Below are 23,485 nucleotides of genomic sequence, written 5' to 3'. Positions count from 1 at the left end.
CTGATAACAATCCGGAGAAAACTATAGGTGATGGTCAGAATCGCTTGTTTTCCATCTTCAAGGTTCAGACGGGAACAGAGCTAAGAACGTAGAGAAAGGTGGAGGCACATGGAAAACGACACATTACAAGCCACAGCCCAATGTGGCATTTTCTGTGTGCCATCATCTTTGTTTGTGTCCTTAGTGCTGTTCCTGCCCGAGTGTGAATAATGAACTAGCCGATGCTATCACTTTAATATCTCCATCGTCTTCATCCACCGCTGCAACAAAGCCTGAACTGCTTTAATTGAGGTCTCTCATCTCTTCGTTTCTTGGGCTAATCTGTTTTACGAAGGTTTCGACCTGTTTGTGCTAGAGTCATGCATGGAAGACAGTTGAGCCGGGCAGCTTTCAGAGGCAGAATAGTTTGTTTTATTGCTTCTTGCATTTCCATGTACATTGGCAGTACAGAGCATTGATTCAAGCCTGGAGAGCCAAAAGACAGCGAAAATGCTTGGGACAGACAGATGCAAAGCACTTGGAAATTGCACGTGCAGCGCGCAGACAACATGACGATGAAGCATATAGTCCATAATTTTGGCCATGCGAGGCTTCTGTGGGTCACAACCATCATTTACGGCCACAGGTTTTGGCAGGCCGCATCCCATTCTTTGAGGACTGTTGTGACAGCGGAGCTATAATTCGGAGTGTTAATGTGCATGTATTCAAGGCGCAGTTGCTACTAGTGGTGCAGTATGACCTTGAGGTACATTGACCAGCATATAAAATGGCACAAACGACACGAATTGCACCGAACTAACGCTGCCTCCAACGTTCGTCATGCGTAGTTCGCATCGTCAGTTCCAACTCTAGTGTTAATGTGTGGCACTAATACATTCAACTTGCCCAGCTGTCAGCGCTGCCTATTGTGCAATAGAGGCTATTATGGAGTCGTTAAGTAAGCTCTCTGCAGTTAGGTCTGCCACAAAATCTGTCCCAAATGCAAATCTAGATGCGCAGTTTCAAAGCAATTATGAAAGGCCTCCTTCAGATGTTGAAAAACTCTGCCCCTGAATTCCCATCTTCACTTTGTGTCAGGACGCCTTAATTCTCTCAATGGAAAGTGCCTTGCTTTGCTGGTGATCTGTCCAAGTAACTTGTCGAACATTGTGAACTTTTGCCTTGCTTAGCCAAGAATGTCACCAGGACGCCTAGTAGTTGGCAGATGTATGCAGGCATGTAGGTGGCATCTTTTTTTCTGTGTGTGTGTATACTGCACAATAACAGTTGCACAAGCATTATGTGTCAACACTTAACATTGCACCTGGCCCACGTGTGAGCCACACACATATTTATGTCGTTAAGGCAAACATGTGCATAGGCAGGTACCCCCCTTTGGTACATCAAGCAAGTGTTCCTGCCATCACAATGTTGACATGGTGTTAGCTGTGCTCTCGTGAACATTATGACAGAGTACACAAAATTTGCATTCAAGAGGCCATAGCGGCCAAGAATCGATGCTGAAGACATTTAGACTCGCTGAAGCGAGTCTAAATGTTCAGCAGAAACACTAGGGCACACGTGAGGATGTTAATCTATGTGTCGCCAGTATTGTTGCTTGAAAATAAGTTCTGTGTTCCCCTTCATAATGTTCGTGGCTGTGCACGGCTGTGCTCTTGTAAAGCAGGCTTCACAGTCAACTTATGTTACTTGATGACAAGTGATACAACCTTTCTAAAGGGCAAAGGGGCAGATGCAATTGTGGGGTTACACTACTTATGAAGTAAGTGGAGCACACCATTTGTCGCTGGTTTCAGTAACCAAAGTGCTGTGGAATTGGTGGCACACTGACCAGCTTTGGTGAGCTACATTTAATACAGTGCTGATACTGGATGTTGATGAGCAACACATAACTGAACAGTGTGTGGCATATGGCACAGCCTTGCACTAAACAATCCTGAACTTTGCTTCCAAAATACAATTATGGCACAGAGAGGATTCTTTGCAGAGATACGAGCAAGCACTTTGGTCATTCGCTGCCCTATTTCAGCCTGCATCTGCACTGCATTGCGGTTTCAGCAAAATACCTTTTAATAAGCTTGCTCAGCTCACACATGTCACTTGTTAAAGAGTTTGATTGATGGAGAAAAAAGGCAGTGTCAGCATGCAGAGAGGAGACCGAGGTGCAATTTCTGCACCAGATGTGATGTGACCTAGGTAGCTGGCTAGCTTTTTCATTAACCACGTAGCTGTGCGCTGCTGAGTATGTCATTAGTTCTTAGCATTTTCGAAATGTGGCTCACTGTCCTCAACAATCCTTCTTTCAGTGAACAGAGCAAATATGACCGGAAGGTGCAACAAGGCTGCACCTCTCTCCAATAATTAAACCATTCTTGTCCGAGTGCGCATAGAAGGCAGTTCTTCAGTTTCGTGGGGAATCGTACCACTGGAACAGCCCATGCATGCTGCCTGCGAGACTCTCATGGTAGTGCATGCGATGATGAGTGCTTGAAAGTCAACAAGTGAATTGCTCCTCATGTTGTCCCCCCTGCTGCGTTTTCATGCTTCGTAACACTTCTGTTGATTTTGTTGTGTCACGAAAGCTCCATTCCAGCGCTGTTCAGTTTCCGTGTGAGGGGGTACAGAGCAGAAGTGCAGAGGCACAAGTGAAAGCAAAGTGTTTACGAATAACTGAACAGGAAACTTGGTGCAACAAAAACTGCAGACACAAGAAAGAAGGCTAGCACGTGGCTTTGTACTCCTCTCTTGTGCCTGTGGTTCGTATTGCACTGAGCTACCTGTTCAGTTATGGAGGTGGTGGTGGTGATAAACTTTATTGAAAAGGGGAAGGGTAAGGGGAAGCCACGTTCAGTTATGGAAAGACAACTAGCCCAACAATCAACCCCTGTTCACGAGTGGCCAAGCATTGGGCACATCAAACATGCTTGACCATGAAATTTCAGTCGGTCACAATCATTCTCTTCATCAGCCACATTATGTCCACCACAGGACAAAGCCATCTCTTAGTGTTCGAACATCTTTTTCCGTTTTGCAAATTCACCCTTGACTGTTAGTCTTTGTGGGGATTCCACCATTTTATTTATTTACAGTATCTTACAGGCCCCATCAAGGGACCTTTCCTTTCTTTTTTTTTCCTAAGGAAAAGTTCAATAGAACATTCCTTGTATGTGCCATCTGCATTGCCGGACCTGCTAAAATCCACTTGTTTTATATCAAGCTGGACAGTAATGTCATTACTCGCATTTAAACCTTCATATAATGGTGTCATATTTCGAACAAATGATGCCATGCCTGTAATTGATAGCAGTGGCACAGTGGGGACATTGCCGGGTGTTTTCAGCCTGGTGTTGATTTAAGAGTATGTTTTTCACCTGCTCACGGCTTCCTCCCCGTTGTTTTCATAGGAATTAGCATACATTCTGGGAGCGCTCTTACACTGAAGCACTGGCTAGGCCACTGATTTGGTAGGTGGCCGCTGAACCATTTCAAGCCTTTGACTACATTAACGTATAGGCAGCAGCCTCACATTATTTCCTTTAGTTTTGCACACATGCGCGAATTGCTGGCATTTTGTTTCTGGCATGCAAGAACTGTCACACACACATTACCTAGAATGAGTTAGTGAGACCACCTATATTGAAAGGGTCGCCAAAGTTCACTCTATTGTCGAAACAAAAAAAGGACACAGAAAGTATGAGATTGATTTAAATGTGCAAATCACCAGGAATTAAAACTTAAAAATTAATGATGTTTAGATCAAAGATGGGAAGCACACCAATGAAAAGGTTGTTGAATATACTATAATGCCTCAGGGTGATTGGTCACTGTTAAAATAGGCAATTCTGTCATTGCGAAGGCACCATCTCTTGATAATGTCATTTTCCGGTTAGGACACTGACATCCACCTCATTCTTGGTAGTAGTCTTAAAGCATAACTGTCCTCACACTTAGAAGTGAAAATGCTTGTATAACGGAGCTTTGCAAAATCATTAAAGAATCCAGGTAGTAAAAGTTATTCCACCACTCTGTCCTTTGTAGCCCCTCTTTTGCTTTGGGACATTTAACTCCATAAATAAATTTTTAAAAAAGTTTGAGTTACCATGCTTGTGTTCTGCGCAAACATGTTTTGTGCAACATCGCAGCTGACTGGCCACTTGTGGCAAGCAAGGTGTGTGTATTACGTGCAGCTGTGCGGAACATGGTGCCCCATTGCTAAGTGCGTCTGAGTGTAGTCTGTGCACAATTACGTGATATCCAGTTTCTTTTGCGGATTGTGCTACCACTAATTAGATAAGGTGGACACTGTTACAAAATGTAGCCTTCACAGGAACCGCAGTTTAATGAGGTAACAGTTTAACAAGTGCTGCTGTCATATTGTGTTTAGACTTTGATGGTGCAGCATCTCGATTCCTCAGTTTCTCTCAATATATGTTACAATGATTGTTAATTAGGCCCTTTGTGATCTTTTCCAAGCGTGAGTGGCCAAATTAGCGGGCCAGTGGTGTATGTCTGTACCAATATGCCAGCCTACAAGAGAGCGCAGAGGAAGGCTTCTAAAGCCCCTGGCACTTCCTTCCTTTGTAGTGACATGGTTCACTAGTGCGAAGAATGCATTTCTATTTTGACTTCTGGCAAAGGTCGAACTGACGCTCCAACGCCACACCAAAGGTATGGTTGCATATTAAATGTAGTCGCCAATATTACATAGCATTAGAAAAATAGTCCGAAGTCCACATAAACTGCTAGTGAAAGGAAAAAAAGTGGTTAAGAATAATGATGGTTATTTATGCTATAGAAAGGTACATCTGTGCTGGAATGTGTTTAACGTTGCTATCGTTCGGCGGGTACATTTGTCACACAGCAGTAACCAGGGCCACTTTTTATGCAACAGTGCATGCAGGTTTGTTTTCTATCGGCAATGCTTACGTGCACACGTAACTACACAAGCGATAGCGACTTGCACTGAATCGTGTTACCATAAGGTAACGGCGACGCACCTGTGAAAGGTGCGATGGTCTTAGAATGAACACTTCAGTCCCTCACCACTGCACTTGACAAATATACAAAGAGCTTTGCTGAAAACGAAATGTATGCTTGAGAATGACTTCAATAGATGCCTGCACAGGACAGGAGTCGAAAGTGCTATACTTGAACCTCATTCTAACAGAGCCACATCCAACACAAGGAAGAAGACTTTCACATCCGATATTGGATATTAGCATATACATTTGCTATATGCTAACTTTAGGCAATAATATTTTATAATTTACTTTATTATATGCCATAATTAACCATATCCATGTTTGTTATGTATCGAGGTTCAACTGCACAAGGACTTGTGTTATCCTGGATGGCAGTTAGGCGTGCAATCTCTCACCACCCAGAATACAAGGTTTAATGCATGGGTGCTTGATGCCTAGGCCTCGTGCAGTTTCCTGCTAGGCAACTGTAACCAGGTTGCTGGTATTGGATACAGAAATTTCAACAGTCATGCTTTTATATATCTGTGCACTGCTGGGATTGCATCAAGGCATTCCTCAGAAGCTGTTAAGAAGCACATTCTACATTTGCTTGCTTCACTTGGGAATTGTACTAGCCATGAGGTATGCCCTATTTTATGTTCTATATGCAATTTTGTGCCACCTGAATGTTTGTGCCGACACCTACCAAAGCATGGCACTCAGGCTGCCATACCTCCTGTAATGACATCATTACTACATCATCCTTTCTTGGGGATGAAGGGTGCACTACAGTGCCCTCTACGCCATAGAATTTTGGCGCTCTAAAAAGATGTGCACCATGTGTTAGTGAGGGGTGTTCTTTTGTCACACAAGAAAAATCGTCAATCTAGGGACATTTCCGTTCGTTCACCTCTCCTGCTGGATACCGATCCATCAGATGCAGATGCTGTATGTTATTTACATCAGCTGCACCCTTACCTTTCCCCCAGTGCAGGGTAGCAAACTAGAATGTATTCCGGTTAACCTCCTTGCCTTCCCCACCCCATTTCTCTCTCTCTCTACAGACTGTATCCCCGAGCTGAAATTTTAGGACTAAGCACTTCCAGTGTCTACTTGCAGGCACTGAGCATGTGTGTATTTCAGGCAACTCCTTATCATTGGAGTTGCAGGAACATCGAAATGTAGCATCTACTTCACTCAAGAAATAGCAGCCCTACAGTCGGTGAAGACAAAAAGGAGCTAAAAGTCGGACCACAGCATCGCATAGCAATATGTCACAGCAAGTATACCATAATACCCTTGTTGGGGGGTGAACACGACATGTTGTGGCAAAGAAAAAAACAGAGCCTGCAAATGAGTTGTGGCAATTACAATTTTGTGTCAAAAGTGTGCTTAGACGGATGCGACGTTTTTAAGAGTGTGGTAGTGTGCTGCTTTGAGGGTGTCAAAAGGTTGTCAGCAGCATTGTTTCTGCATCCGTTTGGGTGTACCTGGGCTCAGTCCAAAGTTTAAACACAGAAACCCGTGAGCGGTTAGATGGTTCCAGTTGCCACTGCCGGCTTGTAACGCTGGCGGAAGTGGTTCTCCTTCTGCCTCCACTGCAGCGCTTTCATCCTGAGCTGGTCCTGTAGGCTTCGGCGGATGAGTTGTGCTTCGCGTCGCTTGGCCGCCACATGCTTTGACCAACGGTCCTCGGGCACTGGCAGGCCGAAGTCCTGAGAAAGCAAAGACAAAGGAGTGAAGGGTGTCAAAATCGATGACGTCACAGCAAGCTGGTGCGGGATTTTCGAAGGCAGTGTTCCCACCCGCTTTTTGTTCTTACACTTTTTGTGCCTCAGCGAGCGTTTCCTTGGGGTAGCGGTGGTATTCTGGAAGGGTGCTTTACTAACACAGCTCAAATACATTTTCTTTTTAATGTCCCTTTTAAGGGTATGCTGACCTGATAATTTCAAATGCTCTTTTTTTGTGTTTGTTTTAAATGAAGGTCGTAGACCTCTAAACCCTAAAAGAAATAGTGATGTGCCCCAGTGCGCTGTAAATAATTTATTAAAATAGATTCAGTTGAGGTTTCTTTTCCCAGGAGGATAAACTGCCGGCACTTTGCGGCTCTTTGCTCCTCACTGTTGCAGTGCGCTAGTTGCCCACCGCAGGGTGACAAAAGCTGCACTTAACCTCGAGGGGCGAGGTACAGTGATGTGAGAAAAAAAGCAATGTGGACAGTACACTTCGCTTTTTCTTCTTCTTTTTTTTTTCAAGTTCGTGCACACTATGACGCGATGCAGCATACGCTCAACACACCTCGAGTTTCCCGTTAGTTACTACCAAGGTGCATGGTGAAGTCTACGTTTAATGCTACAAAGAAATGCGTGACCTTCTTGTCTCCTGTTCCCAGCACAGTGGCTCGTTGCTCTAAACATATTAGGCACGTCCACGTGCATGCTTCTTTCGTGCCGAAGGTGCTCTCTGAAATGCCTGGCGCATGTGTCATGTGTTAGTTTACCGCATTGTTCCGTCATGACAGCTGTAGCGCTTTGAGACACTATGTGTTGAACTGTATACTGCCTTAGGGATTGGGCCGACATTTCCCAGACTACACTGCCTGTCATGATGTGGCCGCGATTTAATGTGAAGCATTCTCCTCCGAGTCAACCTAGTATTTCTTGCTTGTATCTGGCCATCTTCGTAGCCAATCCTGAAGATAGTTTATTTAAAAAGGCAGCTATTAAAGAAAAAAAGAGAAAAGAAAACGTGGTTTGGATAGTCATGATACATGACTTCTGCGCGAGTTAATAAAGGTTCTATGCTCCAAAAGAAAGTGCGTAAAACCTCATAATCAACTTATTGACTCTTGAGAATCAACTCTTGAGAAGCTGCTTTGCATCAAAGGCTGGCCACATACCCCTTGCTCTGGATTTGAGGTTAGCGAGATCTGGTCGAGCACGGTGAACTAGGCTAGGAAGAGTGCGAGGCACGTCTCGAAAAATTTATTTGTGTGAGTGACGAACGATAAATGTTTAATCTGTGTATGTTAATTACAGCGTCTGTAGAAAGTCAGTTATCCAAGCATTCCATAGTGTCATACAGCCGTCATCAGCAATGCTTCCCGGAGTTCTAAAACAACTATACAATACACCAACTTCTAAATTGGTTAGTATAGGGGAAATCTGAAGTGCAATGGGTGGCGAAGCTTTTGTTGCAGATTGCTCAGTGGCTATGGTGTTGGGCTGCTGAGCACGAGGTCGCGGGATCGAATCCCGGCCACGGTGGCCGCATTTCGATGGGGGCGAAATGCGAAAACACCCGTGTGCTTAGATTTAGGTGCACGTTAAAGAACCCCAGGTGGTCAAAATTTCCAAAGTCCTCCACTACGGCGTGCCTCATAATCAGAAAGTGGTTTTGGCACGTAAAACCCCAAATATTATTATTATTTGTTGCAGATGACCACTGAACCCTTGCCTTTAACATATTTTCATGCGTGATGTGACGTTTGTAGTTGGTTTCTCTGGTGTCTTGGGCGAACTAAACAGAGCCTTGTCTGTATTTTGCAAAATTAAGGAGCATCTTAATTGTGGGTAAAATGTAGGCAATGTTTAAATTGTGTGGGTTAAGCATGGCCTGTTAACAAATTACGTGTTCAAGCGTTCCAAAGTGTATTGATTGAGCTTTACAAACGGCGTACAATTTAGCACGCAGCCCTGGCATAACCGCACATGCCACCAAGATCAAACTCGGCAAAAATTAGCGGTTACGTACGGCAAATCTTCATGAGAGGTTAAATTCATGCTTAACATGCTGTTCCTTGGTGTGACTGACCACTGATACAAACCTTAATTCCCTCCTGGTTCTTCAAAAGTGCGTAATACATCCAATTTCTAACACTTTATGAAAGCACATGATCATATCTTTAAAGCTATTAAATATTGCCTGTCAAGCAGTTATACAGACACAAGCTGTGTTTGGAGATATTATGTGAGTTTCGGATAAAAACATCGCTTTTACTGCATACATATTACGTGAAACAAACCCCATACGAAGTTCGAACTACGCAGGAGCTTAACATCCAAACCTTGGTCATGCATCAACTACAGAGACCAACAATTAACTCACAAATACCAGACATGCTAAATCAATACCCAACCATACCACATTTACTGCAATGTAGAACTTCATCTAAATCATTTAAAAAAATGCTTTAGATGCTAGCTTTTAGAACTTCTAGCTAAAAAATACAAAAGTTCTCACAATGTCTAAAATTCTTGGCGTATCTACACATGGACATGATATACCTCTGCTGCTGTGTGATAGTACTAATAGTGCTTTTCACTACTTGCACAAAAAACTGAAATACATAATTGGTTAATTAACAAAAATTCACCAATTAATTCTAACCATGGAGTTCGCAAGGCTACTTGGATCGCACTTGGAACGAATTCTCAGGGTGACACCAGTTTCGAGATATTAATTCCCCAACTTTATGGAGAAATGCATTGGTGTTCCAGTTACTTAACAACATCTTGTTAAGAAAACTACCATAGTGTCCGCTGCTTCGAGTAGGCCACCTCATAAACTAGAATTTCGCTATCTGCCACAGGCAACCTTTAAGAAATTTTGATGGTGTTCACTGAAACACCCGGTACGTAAGTGCTACTGATTCTTATTAAGACCAGATTACGGTGCTCGCTTCATGTGAGTGAAATAGATGGGCTGACGTTGCAACGAAGATCGAAAAATGATAGCCCCGACATATCGGCAGTGTCATGCGCGCACCCCAGAATTGCCACATTGTGTAAAAACAAAGGCACTGCTGTGTAGTAGGTCTATACACCTGTATAGGTTAAGCTAAAAGGCACATGGTTTCAGCCTGCGTTCTCTTGCGTGTCTTTTCTCGGTACATGTGCTTAATGCAAATGCTAAATCTACATTTAGATATAAACCACACGGACTGATTGCGAGATTTCTGTGTGACCCAAATTAAAATGACAGGTCAGTGAGATATGCTTCACTTCTAACAGCACTAAAGTATCGTGTAGATTGTGTAAATTTTATGTGAAGTGTGTGTTTACTTCTAGATACCTGGTTCTTTTTTGTAGTTTTTTTCTTGTTTTTTTTTCTAAGTGCTGTTGACTGACAGGTGCACGGCCATGCATTCGGTACTTGCCAGTATTGTGCATTATTCTCTCCTGACATCTGGCATTGTGAGACGCTGTGTCAGGAAGCACTGCCTTCAGGATGGGTCCCTATTTTATTGGGATAGCAATGATATGGATATTTCAGGCACATTTCTGGCATCGGCATCACCGTGAGGCTCCATATAAAGTCTAAGGGCGATAAACGCGTCGTGGCGCGCCTTATGCTGTATGTGCAAGTGCAGGCGTGCAAGGGTGGGCCGGCAATTGCACCTCAATCTCGCACACGCAACAGACAAAAGCCAGGAGGAAGCGCGCCACTTTCAGTCATACGCAAGGCTTCAAGGGGAGGGTAAGGTCTCTGTCTTTCTTCTTGAGGCTTGGCACAAGTTAGCTGATACACTTTTTGTACAAATTTGCTGCTTTGATTTAGGCAACACAATCGGATCATATTTTCAGTCTCACCATGTTTGTATCCCTTTAAAACAGCCGGCCGTGATGTGTTATCTCACGAGTCTCCTTTAACGAACGCATTATTCCATCTGCATGTGGTGGGGTTTGTTCACTAGTTTCATCAATGTTGTGGTGCACCACATAAGTGAAACTAGTTGTTTCTCAATTACAAGCTCTTCACTTTGACCTGGTGTCCAAACCCCAACAGCATTATGCATGCACGTGTCAAGTAATATAAATCAGCCTAGCTTTTTAACGGTGAACTGCATGCAAACCTAATGTTTCATTTTGCGTAAGAATGAAAAAACATTCGACTCAATATTCGCAAAGACATTATTCAAACACCCCTACTTATTTATGATTGGCCAAACTGGGGGCATATGCTACATTTATTGTTTTGATATATAAATGTATATGCGTTACATTCGGCCACACGTTAAAAGCGAGTAAATGCTGCCGAATGGTGTGTCCGGATGTTTTTAATGCGAAAGAATTATATGCTCCATTATGCAAAGATTCGTTGGCACGACCGAAAGATGGTACCCAAAATGGTCGACAGTGCAAGGAGCAAAAACACGTCAAAATATGCTCGGATTGACATCAAATTTCTCAGGGAGGTTCCTGTGAACAGATTAAACTAATCGCTGTTAAAACTATATTAAGTAAATTTCTGTCTGGGTGGGAATTGAACCTCAGCCTCTGGGTGCAAGATGAGCACGCTTCCACGACGATGCTGCGACAGTTCCACGGTGCTCGCTGACTGAAGCTGTGCCTAGTGCTTGCGTCATTGCACACATCACATTGCAGCCTTCTGGATCACTAAAGGTGTGGCCTAGTGCTTGTGCCATTGGGGACATGACGGCCCAGTCAATGGAGAGAAGGTGGCACCATGTCTTGAGTTTAGTATTACTATAACGACACGGGGGCCTTAACGCTATCGTATTCAAGGTGTGGGTGCATATTATTGGGCGGGCTGACTTGAAGGAGGTTGCAAAAAACGCACGGCTTCGTGAAGTGCCACGGTTCTTGATCATTACCTCTCCTTTTGAACCTACTTTACATCTGCCTCTTTAAAAAAGTGCTTGCACATATGTCCAAATGTGCACAGGTTTTAGTGCGCTCAAGTTAATTTTTTTCGAACATGCTCGCTCTTTGTTTCATAGTTTTGTTTTGCTGCAAAAGTGCTTGCATCGCAGCTGGCGCGCAACATAAAAGCGACTTCATTCGGGTCAGTTTTTCAGCTCCATCAGATGTTAGCACATTCTCGACGCTTTTTCAAGGTTCATTCAGGTTTACTAATGCAGTCGTTTAGTTTCAATGTACATCCGCATGTATTGGTTTGCTTTGTGGTGTTCAGCACTTTTAACGTTCCGAAAGTCATAGTGGTGGCACCATGATAACTAAATTTAGGTCACCTGGGGTGTTCAAGATGCACTTCAATCATACAGTACACGGGCTCAGCAAAATTTCAAACTATGCGAGGAGGACAGTAGATGAACAGAAACATAGATGCTCACACAAAGCGCAGTGTTGGGCTAGTCAGTTCATCGATTCAGCATAGATATTGATCACACCCTGTCTTCCTCACGCAGTTTAAAATTTCTCTGAATCTATGAACCGACTAACCCAACAACATGCCTTACTTCAGTACACGGGACTCCTGTATTAGGCTTCTATCCTGGCTGGACGCATCCTCCGAACCGAAAGGATGAGCAGTGGCTACTGGCACGTCTTGTGTGCGGGATTATTGTAAGACAGAAAGGTCACAAAGGGCCACAGGTCCTTTGTGACCTGTGGATAAGGATTAACATGTTTACTGCTTAACAGTAAAAACTTCTTGCATCCGATTAAGTAAATGGGTATAGCATGCGTCTATGCCCTGCGTGTTGCCTTCCATCTCTTGCGACAAATAATTTCGCAGTTTTTTATTATTGAGTGCGGATGGAGTTGCCGTCCTTCAGCACCTTTATTAAACTCGTGAGGATTGTTTGGTCGTACAACCCTTGTGCTCTCTGTCTCTAATATATGGTTCCAAAATAGTGTTCGAGTTATAGGGACACTGCTTCCCTACGACAACCTTCAAAGCAAAAGTATACAGACCCGAGCAGTATGCACATATTCTTTAGCACTTCAAGAAAGGCATTACTGGTGCTAACGGGGGCGGGGGATAATTATTTTCGTAACCTCTGTCCAGTTTTGCTATCAAGTTCATTCTTGGTATCAAACTCAAACCTCTTGCACCGTAATAAATAAAATAAACGATTTTATGTGCTGTGAAAACTACCGGTACGTTGTTCACATTATCAATGCTGTCTATGCATGAAAACATTGCTCATGGCTGCCAGAACCCATGCATCAGCTACGCGCATCTGTAAAAAGCGCAGAGCAGAAGTAGCCCAGTTGCTAGGCACTGGTGACCCAAGACAGTTGCATTCTTTCACGAGCTTTCACATAAACGAACCTACGAAACCATGTTCGCATGCTTTTCACGCAGTCAAAACTTGTTGAAACTCTGCTAATTACACGCATGTTTTAGCACACCATGAGCATGCATCGCACTTACCAACACAAACTCTCACCATGCAGACGCTTACCCCTTAAATAATCGTCCTTTTCTTTGTTTTTTGCACAATTCCAACATGGCATTATTAAGGCCAGTTACTGACTGACGAAGCAAAATCTGGCCTCATAAGCTGCTCCGCAAGACTCGGAAGTTTTTCCGTGGATTTCCTCCGGAAGCGAGTTAGGCTTCATCTGCTATGGCAGGGTCGATATAGGCGGCACCACCGTCAAGCGGGAGAGGGGAGCAGAGGAGGAGGGAAGTGGTTGGGGCTACTTTTGCACATTGAGGAGTTTTGGGCAAGTAGTTTAGGCCAATGTATGAGACGCCAATGTATGAAAGCCTCTAACTTACAGCTAGAATACAACTGGCAGAACTTTCCAAGGTAATCAACAAGCGAAAGATAGCTGACATAAGTAAGTATACTATGGATAGAATTGAGCATGCTCTCAGGAACAGAGGAAGCCTAAAAGCAGTGAAGAAGAAACTAGTAATAGGCAAGAATCAGATGTATGCATTAAGAGACGAAGCCGGCAATATCATTACTAATATGGATAAGATAGTTGAAGTGGCTGAGGAGTTCTATAGAGATTTATAGAGTACCAGTGGCACCCACAACGATAATGGAAGAGGGAATAGTCTAAAGAATTTGACATCCCACAAGTAATGCCAGAAGAAGTAAAGAAAGCCTTGGGAGCTATGCAAAGGGGGGAGGCAGCTGGGGAGTTTCAGGTAACAGCAGATTTGTTGAAAGTTGGTGGGCAGATTGTTCTGGCACTGCAAGTGATAAGGGAATACATCTACTCAGGACAGGTAGGGTGACTACGAGTTAATGACATCTTAGTTGAAATTAAGAAAAAGAAATGGGCATGGGCAGGGCATGTAATAAGGAGGGAAGATAACCGATGGTCATTAAGGGTTACGGATTGGATTCCAAGAGAAGAAAAGCATAGCAGGGGGTGGCAGAAAGTTAGGTGGCAAAGGGGATTAAGAAGTTTGCAGGGACAACATGGCCACAATTAGCACATGACCGGGGTAGTTGGAGAAGTATGAGAGAGGCCCTTACCCTGTAGTGGGTGCAACCAGGTTGATGATGACGATAATGAGGCGAGTAGTTTTAGGGTTCTTTTAGCTCTCGCCTGTGTTCTATTAAAAAAAAAGTTGGTGTGGCCTCCGCGGCGCAGTTGGAACTAAAAAGTTTACTAGCCAGAATACGTTTGAGTGGGACGAGCGGCTGGGGCAGCGCATGATCTGCAGCGAGGCGCCCGACGACGAAAAATACTGTGGTGGCGCTGTGATCGAAGAGGATTTAAAGCCCCTCACTCAATTTTCCCAAAGTATTGGCCTCGAGCTCCACCACTGAAAAAGTGGGCGCCACCGTCGGTGTGACGTCCTATTAGGGATCACGTGGACATAGCGGCCGCGTCGGGAGCGCCGAAGCGAGCTGAAAACGATCCCCTCGTACGCTGCGGTCCTTAGTGGCCAGATTTTCCCGCTTCGAGTGTCTCCTTTACAACGCTTGAAAGCACTACAATCGGTAATGGCTGCCTTTGAAGGCGCGCAACATGGTAGACTACTGCTCGGTGCCGCAGTGACGTTGCGGGAGACACATGGTGCGATTTTGGGTGCGATCGGTCGTACGACCATTCGCATCGGCAGCCGCACTGAACAGATTCTCAACCAAATCCGCCGCACGCGGCGCCGAATCGCACGCCGCGCATGCGACCAACTTGCTGAATATTCTCGTGCGACCGCCGCATCGGTCGGGCGACCGCAGCCAATGACAGCGCAGGTAGCGCGAACGTCACGGCTACGTCATAGACCCGACGGGGCGGAGCCGGCGAGCGAGCGCCTCGCCGCTCCGATCATGTCTGTTTTTTTTCTCCCTGGTCGAAACGAGGGCCTCTTTCACCGCTGACGGCGGCACATAAATAAGCAGCAATTTGTTTCTGACACGAAGTAACTTATCGAATTAAGCGGCCTCGAAAGAGTGCATGTTATAAAACGTTGTGCGATATAGTAAATCGTTGGCGTGATTTCTAATCGGACGCGGTCAGCGCAGACGCGCCAGCAATCGTCTATACGAAGCGGCTCGCCTGACTGGCGTGTTTACTCATCGCTACTAAAGGCACCGAGAAAACTAACCGTATTTTCACTTAAGAGAAACATAAATGTTCAGGCATTGATTGTGGTGATCAATTTAGGCGCTTTATTACGAGCTGGGGACGCATCGGCATGGGCCCTCGGCCTCGGATAGACGGCCGGCTAGCTAGGCCTACACAGTCTCCGAGCGATCGCAAGCTCGCCTGGCAGCTCGCTCGCTTCCGTCGGCGCCAATGAAATCAAATGTGCTGCAATTTAAGCGGGAGATAACTGTGTACATGTTGTGGCGCTTCGTTATACGAGCTGGAAGCGATCGTGTCACAAGCGCCATCGGTGTCGCTTTCGATGGCCGAGCGAGCTATGCCTGCGGCTGTCAAAGGAGCCGTTACTGCTAACGCGGCCTTGTGGAAACACGTCTACAGTGCTTCCATAGGCGTGTTTATATTGTCATCGTTTGGTTCAAACAAGAGAGCTGTGCAAATACGTTTGCTTTCACTGTCTGTTCGAAGTTATGCAGCATTCCGAACTTCTACGCAGGGGCGCCGGTTCTGGGCGGAGCTAACCGCCGCTCGCTCATTCGTACCATGTGTCCCGAATCGCCGCATGCGGGAAGTCGCACACGACGCGCCGTACGACAGATCGCACGGAAAATCGCACCATGTGTCTCACGTAGCCGCAGGACAAGAAGCTGCGGCGTGAAGCTTGGCTCGCGAAACATAAAACCGACAAACAGTCGTCGGCTACAACTCGGGTATGCAGCAAGCACAGACACGAGGAAGATTTCTGCTACAGCGCCGGGTCTGCGGTGTTTGGAAAACGCGCATTGCGACGCTCGCTCGAGTCCACTGCCCGACTAATATCATGACGGGTTGGTCTATGAACTTGTCGATGCTATAGATACTGGCAAGTTCACTGGAGTGGAAAGGGAGCGGTAAGAAGCACATTAAAAAAAGCGTGGCATATGGTCATATTTGTGTTACGAACTAATGCACTGGATTACAAAAAAGCAGCAGCGCGAAATCGAACGCTGAGAACACCGATAAACATACAGTGCGACGCAACTCGAGAAATAATATTGAAACGTCCAAGAATTTAGAAAAAAAAAAAAGATTGAATCGTCGCGACGGCACATCACAGTCCCCGTATAGGCGTCGAAGTCTCTACAATGAAATTATTTTTGAACAGCTCTGATAGCGCCCACGCAACAATGGTTGCTTGTATACTGTCAAATGCTCATATTCTGCGGCCTAAAGCTCATGACACGGTGCGAAAACGCGCACGCGGCGAAAGCGAAACAGCGCGCGGACAAGCATGCAGACGCGCAGTCGGTCGCTGCTAATCTACGCGACCGCTGCATTGAGGCTTCATTCTGTTACGCCCCATTTAGTTATACAAACACTATAAGAACGTATTTCACATAGTTTGCTCTCAGCGTTTACCTACCTTTCACGCAAGAGGCCGGTTCGGGAGACTCCATCGTGGCGACCACGCAGTGGCGTTCACTGTACGTATTCGATAAAGAGATTGCGCCTGTAAACGATTCTGTGCTTTTAGTTTGCCCAAGATTATTTAGACAGTAAAAAACTTCTCTCGTTTCGAAAGTACGTACAGAAATGTCCGGAAGAGCTCGTGCGTGGTGTTTTATGTGAGCGCTGACAGCAAAACCTATAAGGAGCGCGCCGCGTGATCCCTCATACTACGCCAGCGAGGCGCTTCCTATAGATGGCAAATCCGTAACTCCTCGCCGCCAATATAGCGCAATAATTAGATCTTTCCGCCACCCCGCTCTCCCTGGCGCCTCCTGTCGCCCCAGCCTCCTCCGCTCCTCCATTGGCCAATATGTGTCACATGGAAGCAGGCGTCGCACTATGTATATTTTTTCTTTCGAGCGCGCTCCGACCGCCGTTGTTGGCCCACTGCGACTGATTGATCGCGGGAGGTCGCGGGATCAAATCGCGGCCGCGGCGGTCACGTTTTGTTGGGGATGACATGCAAAAACACCCGTGTCCCGTATATTGGGGCACGTTAAAGAACCCGAGCTGGTCAGAATTGATTTGGAGTCTCCCAATACGGCGTGCCTATAATCGTGTCGTGGTTCTGGCACGTAAAATCCAAGAATCAATTTTTTTCTCTCTATTGTACGTGTGCCTTGAATGTTCCGGCTAAAGCAACACTGCTTCCCCGCGAAAACTTGCAACGCAAAGTAATACAGACGTACATCGTATACAGGTACGCACTTCAACAAAAGTGCTACTTGTGCTAATCAAGGTGGGGTAATTTTTTTCAGAATCTCTGTTCAGCTGTCCCATCAAGTTCGTTCTTGCTGTCAAATTCCACTTGCTGTCAAATTCCAACCACTTGTATCAATAAGTAAACAAAAAACGATTCCATGTGCTGGTACATTGTTCAAATTAATTATCAATACTCTCTACGCGTGAAAACGTTGCTCATGGCTGCCACAACCAGTGTATGAGCTACTCACATCTGTAAAAGGCGCGGAGCAGAAGTGGCCCTGTTGCTAGGCATCGCTGGCCCCAAACAGTTGGAATCTCTCATGCATCGGTCGAACAAAAGCATCCTGCAGGTACATAAATGATACGAAACCACGTACACATACTTTACCGCAGTTCTAGGTTTTGAATGTGTGAATTATGCGCGTGTCTGAGCACACCGTGTGCATGCATCGTGTTTCAGCAACACGAACTCAACGTGTGGGTGCTTTACGCCTTAAATAATGGTAATTGTCTACATTCTTTTGCGCAATGCCAACAGGACATTATTAAGGCAAGTTACCGACTGACGAAGCAACACCTCGCCTCAAATTCTGCTCCACAGGGTTCGAACGAACTTTTCCGCGGATTTCCTTCGGTAGCGCGTGGTCAGCGTACGGCAGGGTCAGCATAGGCGGCACCACTCTCAATGCCGCGCCGAGCGCGGTAGTGGAACGGAGGAGAAAGGAAGTGGTTGTCATTACTTTTGGAGATTGAGGGGATTTAATGGATTGGGCCGCGTCAAGGTCGCGCCTTTGGAAACTGCTGGCGATTCTGCTAGACGGGGTCGTTCGTACTCCTTCGCGTACTCTTCGCGCGCTGCTGTTTGCGCCGCTCAAATTGCGTTCGTAATTATATGTAGAATAGCTATGTTTGCCTGCTAGGGATATTATTCCTGCGAATGACAGTTATATATGCAGTATTCTCTAATAAGTGTGTTTGTTACTGCAAACTGTTAAACTGCTAGAAAACTGTTAAAAGCAGCAGTCCTCCTGGCTAAAACTACATTTCCTAGCGGCCGACAAGAGGCATGGGCTCACCAGAACAATTAAAAAACATACGAAAATGTACTGCGCGGAGTTCCTGCGAGAAAAACTGGGCGTCCGCGCAACGAACGCGCGCGCTCGCTAGCAGACGACGCGCTTGACAACGACAGCTAGTTTGAAGACGTCACACTGTATAACCCATTCCTCAAATGGGAATACATAGCAAAAAGGCGTCAATATATGTATTTGCAGGTAAAATGAAGTACCACTCTAAGAGCGTACGCGCGCAATCGCCCTCAGCGCCCGCACCGAAATTACGTTGAACATACCGCGAAGCCCGTCTCCGCGCCAATCCAGTTCGCTCGCAGCGCCCTCGCACAATTTTTCCACGCGCAGCGCCACACCGGGAGAGCGCCGTTCGGCCCTCTCGACCGTTGTCCTGTACACTGTAGTGTACTGGACAATGGTGGAACCCAGCAGATGTACAATCATCTCTACGTGCATGTGAGGCGTGTTGTTCCTTTAATTGCTTCATTATTGTCTTTATGATGGTGCAACGGATAACTGAAAGATGCCGTTTATAATAAAGAAGCTGCTTAGTTGAGCAGACGTGCATTTGGGAACGGCATTACATTTAGGTATAAACTATACAAGCGTAACACGTTTTGCTCAGAAATCAGACTCGATAATAATTTATTTCGTTTAGAACCCTAGCAACAAGCCGAAGGACGCGGCTGCCTCTTTTTTTGTTTTGTTTTTAGAAAAAGAAATTCTGGCGTTTTATGCCTGGCGATATAATGATGAGGTACCCTGTTCAGTGCTCACCACCTGGGGTTCTTTAACGTGCACCTAGACAAAAGTACACGAGTGTTTTCCCATTTCGTTGCCATCGAATTCCACGACCTGGTTTGAAACCGTGAGCTCGAATTTAGCAGCACAACGTCATATCCACTATACAGCCACTAATTAGTCTACTGCATCGCCTTTTTTTTGGTGTTGTTAAGCATGGATTGGACAAAAAACTCCACACGGCTTGCGGGCCAAAGATTAGCATATATATGGCTACCTACAATTGTTTTCGGCGCCCGAGGTCCGACTGCAATAAAAGAACCCGTACCCAATTACTCCGCATTCTGTTACACGAGCAAGACGGAAGCATGAACGGAATGTTGCACTGCAGTTTTTTCTTTCTGTAGGAGTACTTCCCGTAAATCTGAGTACAGGGCGCCGGATGGGGCAGATATGTTTTATTTGACTGAAGCGGCAAGGAGGAAGTTTACATACGTTTTCCCGTCCCGTTTCGCAAGACCTAATGATGCAAAATTACGTGCGCAAAAATACGCGCGAGAGACACATGCTGCTTGAAGAACAAGAAAAATATTTGTTCTCGAAAGGGAACCGTACAACAACATGGTAGAACAAGAGTCAACACTGCGGCCGCAATGCCGCGCAATCACCAAGCGGCATTAAAAGAAATGAAATATAAAAGACAGAAAGGCATCTACTCCTAAGGCATAAATACTGCAGTATTTTTCGTCGCCGCGCGCTTCACTGCAAAGCATGCGAGACCCCAGCGGCTTGTCCCACCCAACCGTGTTTTATCTAGTACAGTCTAGTTCTATCTTAACTATGACGCGGAGGCCCAATCAAAACGCTCCAAGCGTCCCAACGCGCTCGCTTGCCCGCGACGAGCTCATGATGCTCATAGCTCGAAGAACTGCTCAGCGGCGTTCAAATGGACGTTAATGCTTTGTAATAATAATAATAATAATAATAATAATAATAATGATAATAATAATAATATTTGTTTTCCATCAATACTTCATAACTCATAATAAGTGCTTAGCTGTCCCGAATTTCTTTTTTCAACTGTACATTACAGCTCACATGTGTCTAAACGCACAGTTCTATATCCTAGTTGCGAAGGAGTCGGTGGTTTCTATGTCCTCAAATAATTGCTGAACTGGTGCGGTTCTAAAACCCAACGCCGAACGCAGCGGTCATGTTATTAGTATAGTTCCCACCTCTTAGCTCTGCAGCAGCTGCGGGCTGCTGCAGTTGTGGCCTCACAAATAAACATACGCACATATGCGCTTGTAAAAAACAAGAAACCAAAGAGAGAGAGAGAGAGAGAGAGAAAGTCGCACTTCCGCTCGGAAGGAAGCAACGATTGACGCGGGGCGCCCGCGCCGGATTTTCTGTGACACGGGGCCCGTAACGCTTTCGCGTTAAAGGGACCCTGAAACGCTTTTGACAATTTTCTACAAACGTACTGAGTCGTTAGAGTAGGTCCTTCTGATCATTAATTGACACATCTAAGTGCTCTGCGTAAAGCGTGTAATTTATTATAAGGTTTTAAAAATGCACATCGCTGCCGATCGCAGCGCACTACTCGGCGGAATTTTAAGCCGCCCCTACCCATATGACAGAAATCACCCATATGACGTCAGTGGGGCGAGCTATCCGATTGGCTGACCAGGGCGCGTGATCGATAATTTTTCCAACTTTATGTTAAACAAATGATCTTCGTAATAGATGGAATGTTAGTTGTTTTTATAAAAAGAAAGTAGCAGAAAGAGAATGCACAAGAACAATTTTTCAGTACACTTAAGCACTTCCGGCACACAGCAAGTGTCGTCTGCTTGTGTTACAACGTACTCCATTTTGACGAGAGCTCCGCGGTCAGAGTTGGTCTCAGTCTTTTCGCGAGCACTATGATTCGACTTTGTTGCCTTGTGGACTGCAAACGTAGCGACTGCCAATATGTCAAGCTGCGACATCGTGTCCCTCTGCAAGGCAGCATACGAGGGAACTGGCTGCTGCGCATCGGACTGCCGCTATCCCTTCGGCGCCAGGATTTGCGCGTTTGTGGCCGTCGCTTTATACCGGAAGATCACTAACCAACAGCGTTTCGCGAGTCCGGTGTTAGGGCAAACGCAAGCACAAGGGGACAGGGTCTGGCCGCTTGACTGTGCCGTAACGGGATGAGCCATGAGATGAGCAGAAGGGCAAATGTGAATGGTCTGCACGGTGCAGCCACCTGATGGCACAGAGCTCAACCATACACAGCAGCAGCAACGAAGTGTATTCTTCTTTGCTGCTGGTGTGTATTTTTCGCAGGAGTGTAATCATCAACACGTTGTTTTTATAAATGTTTCAAATGTTTTACACTTGGTTAAAGCAAATTAGCGCTTTGTTTGGCTGGTTAAGCGCTGCGGCAACAAGTGTCTGGACCGTGCAGACCGTTCAGGTCGCTCACGTACGTCTACGCTAAAGTTCCTTCATGAGCTTGAGTTTATGCCTCCAGTGATTTGCCGAAATGACCAGCTTGCCTGTGGTTACCGGATTACCAGACACGTTCGGCGCTACGACAGAATGCTCGCAACGCACGCTGCTTTGCTAGCTCTTGGTCGACGGCCAAGCGGCTTGCGGAGAGGTCTCGCGCGGGCGGGGGTGGGCTCCAAAACAACCGGAAGTGGACGATGTGACGTCGCATCGTGACGCAGGACGAGTGAAGGCGGAGCTTAGCCCCGCTCGCTCGGCGAACGAGTTGAGGAGGAAAAGCATGGCTGGGGAGGAGGGTAACTTCTAATCGCTCGTAGCCCCATTAATACGTAACGCTTCACTTAAATTGTGGTGCGAATGTTCTACTTAAGCTGTACCCTACGCGTCTACAAAATTTGTCCGAACCGTTTTAGGGGCCCTTTAAGACAGCGCGAGGCGGACTTTGTCCTCCTGGCAGATGGCTCTCAAGGAACAGCGGCCCGCTCGTTCGCACTGTCGAGGCCACCCGGGCCGCCCGGAGTAAAAGGCGCCTACCTATCCTCCCCTCGGAACCTATCGCGCGACGGAAGGCGGCGCGCTTCCTCCACGCTTTTCTCTCGCGTGCGCGTTATTTAGCCGCGATTGCCGGATCAACCTCGCACGCTTTCACTCGCACATACAGCGCGGAGCAATATTATCGTCCTTGGGCTTTATACGGGACCTCACGGCGGCGCCGGCGGCAGAAATGCGCCTTGAGTGTATCTATACTTGCTATCGCGATGAAAGGAAAAACGGAAACAAAGTCGTCCAGCCGCGCTCACCTTCCCGCGCTCTCTCCACGGCCTGGGAGGCGGAAGCAGGGTTCCGGTCGCAGGCACCGACCTCTCCGTGCGTCGGTGCGCCTTGGAGGAGGACGGCGCGGCCGTCGAAGAGGAGGCGGCCTTCTGTTTGACGACGTCGTCGGCCATTTCCGAGTCGTCGTCGTCGTCCTCGTCCTCGTCGTACGGGTCCCCGGATTCGCGCGCCTCCTCTTCCTCCTCCTCGCTCTGGCTGCTGCTCTCGCTGCTGCCAGGATCCCCGCCCTCGTCGTAGGCGCCGCCGTCCTTGGGGTCGCTCGGGTTGTCACCGCTGCCCTCGTCATTGCCCACCGTCCTGCGAGCAGCAGCGCATTCACGTTGAAAACTCCAGCAACCATGGGAGATTGAAAGAAGGAGAAGACAAAGCAACAATGACAGAGCTGGGTATCGTAACAGCACGACTGCGGCGGTGCCAACGCCAGCGGCGCGAATCGGCGCGAATGCGCCTCGAGCGTCCGTTTGATTGCTATTGCCCCAAACGTTTACGTATTACAGCGTATAATACAGTTTTGAGTTTATATGCGGACGTGGTGCAAGGGAAGGGCACAGAACGAAGAATGAAACAAAAAACAAAACAAGAGTTCTATTCGAATAGGTCGGGGTGCACCCCTGTGAACTCATCTAAGCGATAGCAATAAGCCCATGGTGACAAAAATATAAATTGCCACGGCATGGTCTTGTAAGCGAGTTTAAGTAGTTGGGCGTATTTTAATCTCAAATGTATCCTACAACACCGGCATATCCATCACGTCACAGCCAAAGCCTGTAAAGTATTATGTTCAGTGCGGCGATGTGGGTGAAACATTTTTCTATAGCTTCTGTAGCAATAAATCCCGATCCGTACGGCCTGATGCACAGTGGGTCAGTGCATGGTTAAAAAAATGATATCAAAATCTAGAGCATGC

At 46.3% G+C, this 23,485-nt stretch overlaps 1 protein-coding gene across 3 annotated transcripts in view; it reads right to left on the bottom strand.

Annotated features, from left to right (window-relative positions):
• Positions 1–388: 388 nt before the first annotated feature.
• Positions 389–23,485, bottom strand: part of LOC135917220 (uncharacterized) — a 77,787-nt gene continuing 54,690 nt past the window's right edge. Inside the window, exons 5-7 of one of the 3 annotated variants that reach the window (XM_065450756.2) lie at positions 22,545–22,875; positions 17,686–17,781; positions 6,573–6,676 (exon numbers count right to left, since the gene is read on the bottom strand). In XM_065450756.2, the coding sequence (XP_065306828.1) occupies positions 17,722–17,781; positions 22,545–22,875 (391 nt within the window). In that variant the 3' untranslated portion in view covers positions 6,573–6,676; positions 17,686–17,721. Of the gene's footprint in view, positions 6,677–16,646; positions 16,706–17,685; positions 17,782–22,544; positions 22,876–23,485 lie in introns of all 3 variants that reach the window. The other 2 variants (XR_011507507.1, XM_065450755.2) reach the window with 2 other exon arrangements.

This window comes from Dermacentor albipictus, chromosome 7, assembly GCF_038994185.2.
Source record: "Dermacentor albipictus isolate Rhodes 1998 colony chromosome 7, USDA_Dalb.pri_finalv2, whole genome shotgun sequence".
NCBI lineage: Eukaryota > Metazoa > Arthropoda > Arachnida > Ixodida > Ixodidae > Dermacentor > Dermacentor albipictus.
This window is presented reverse-complemented; position numbering and strand designations above follow the sequence as displayed.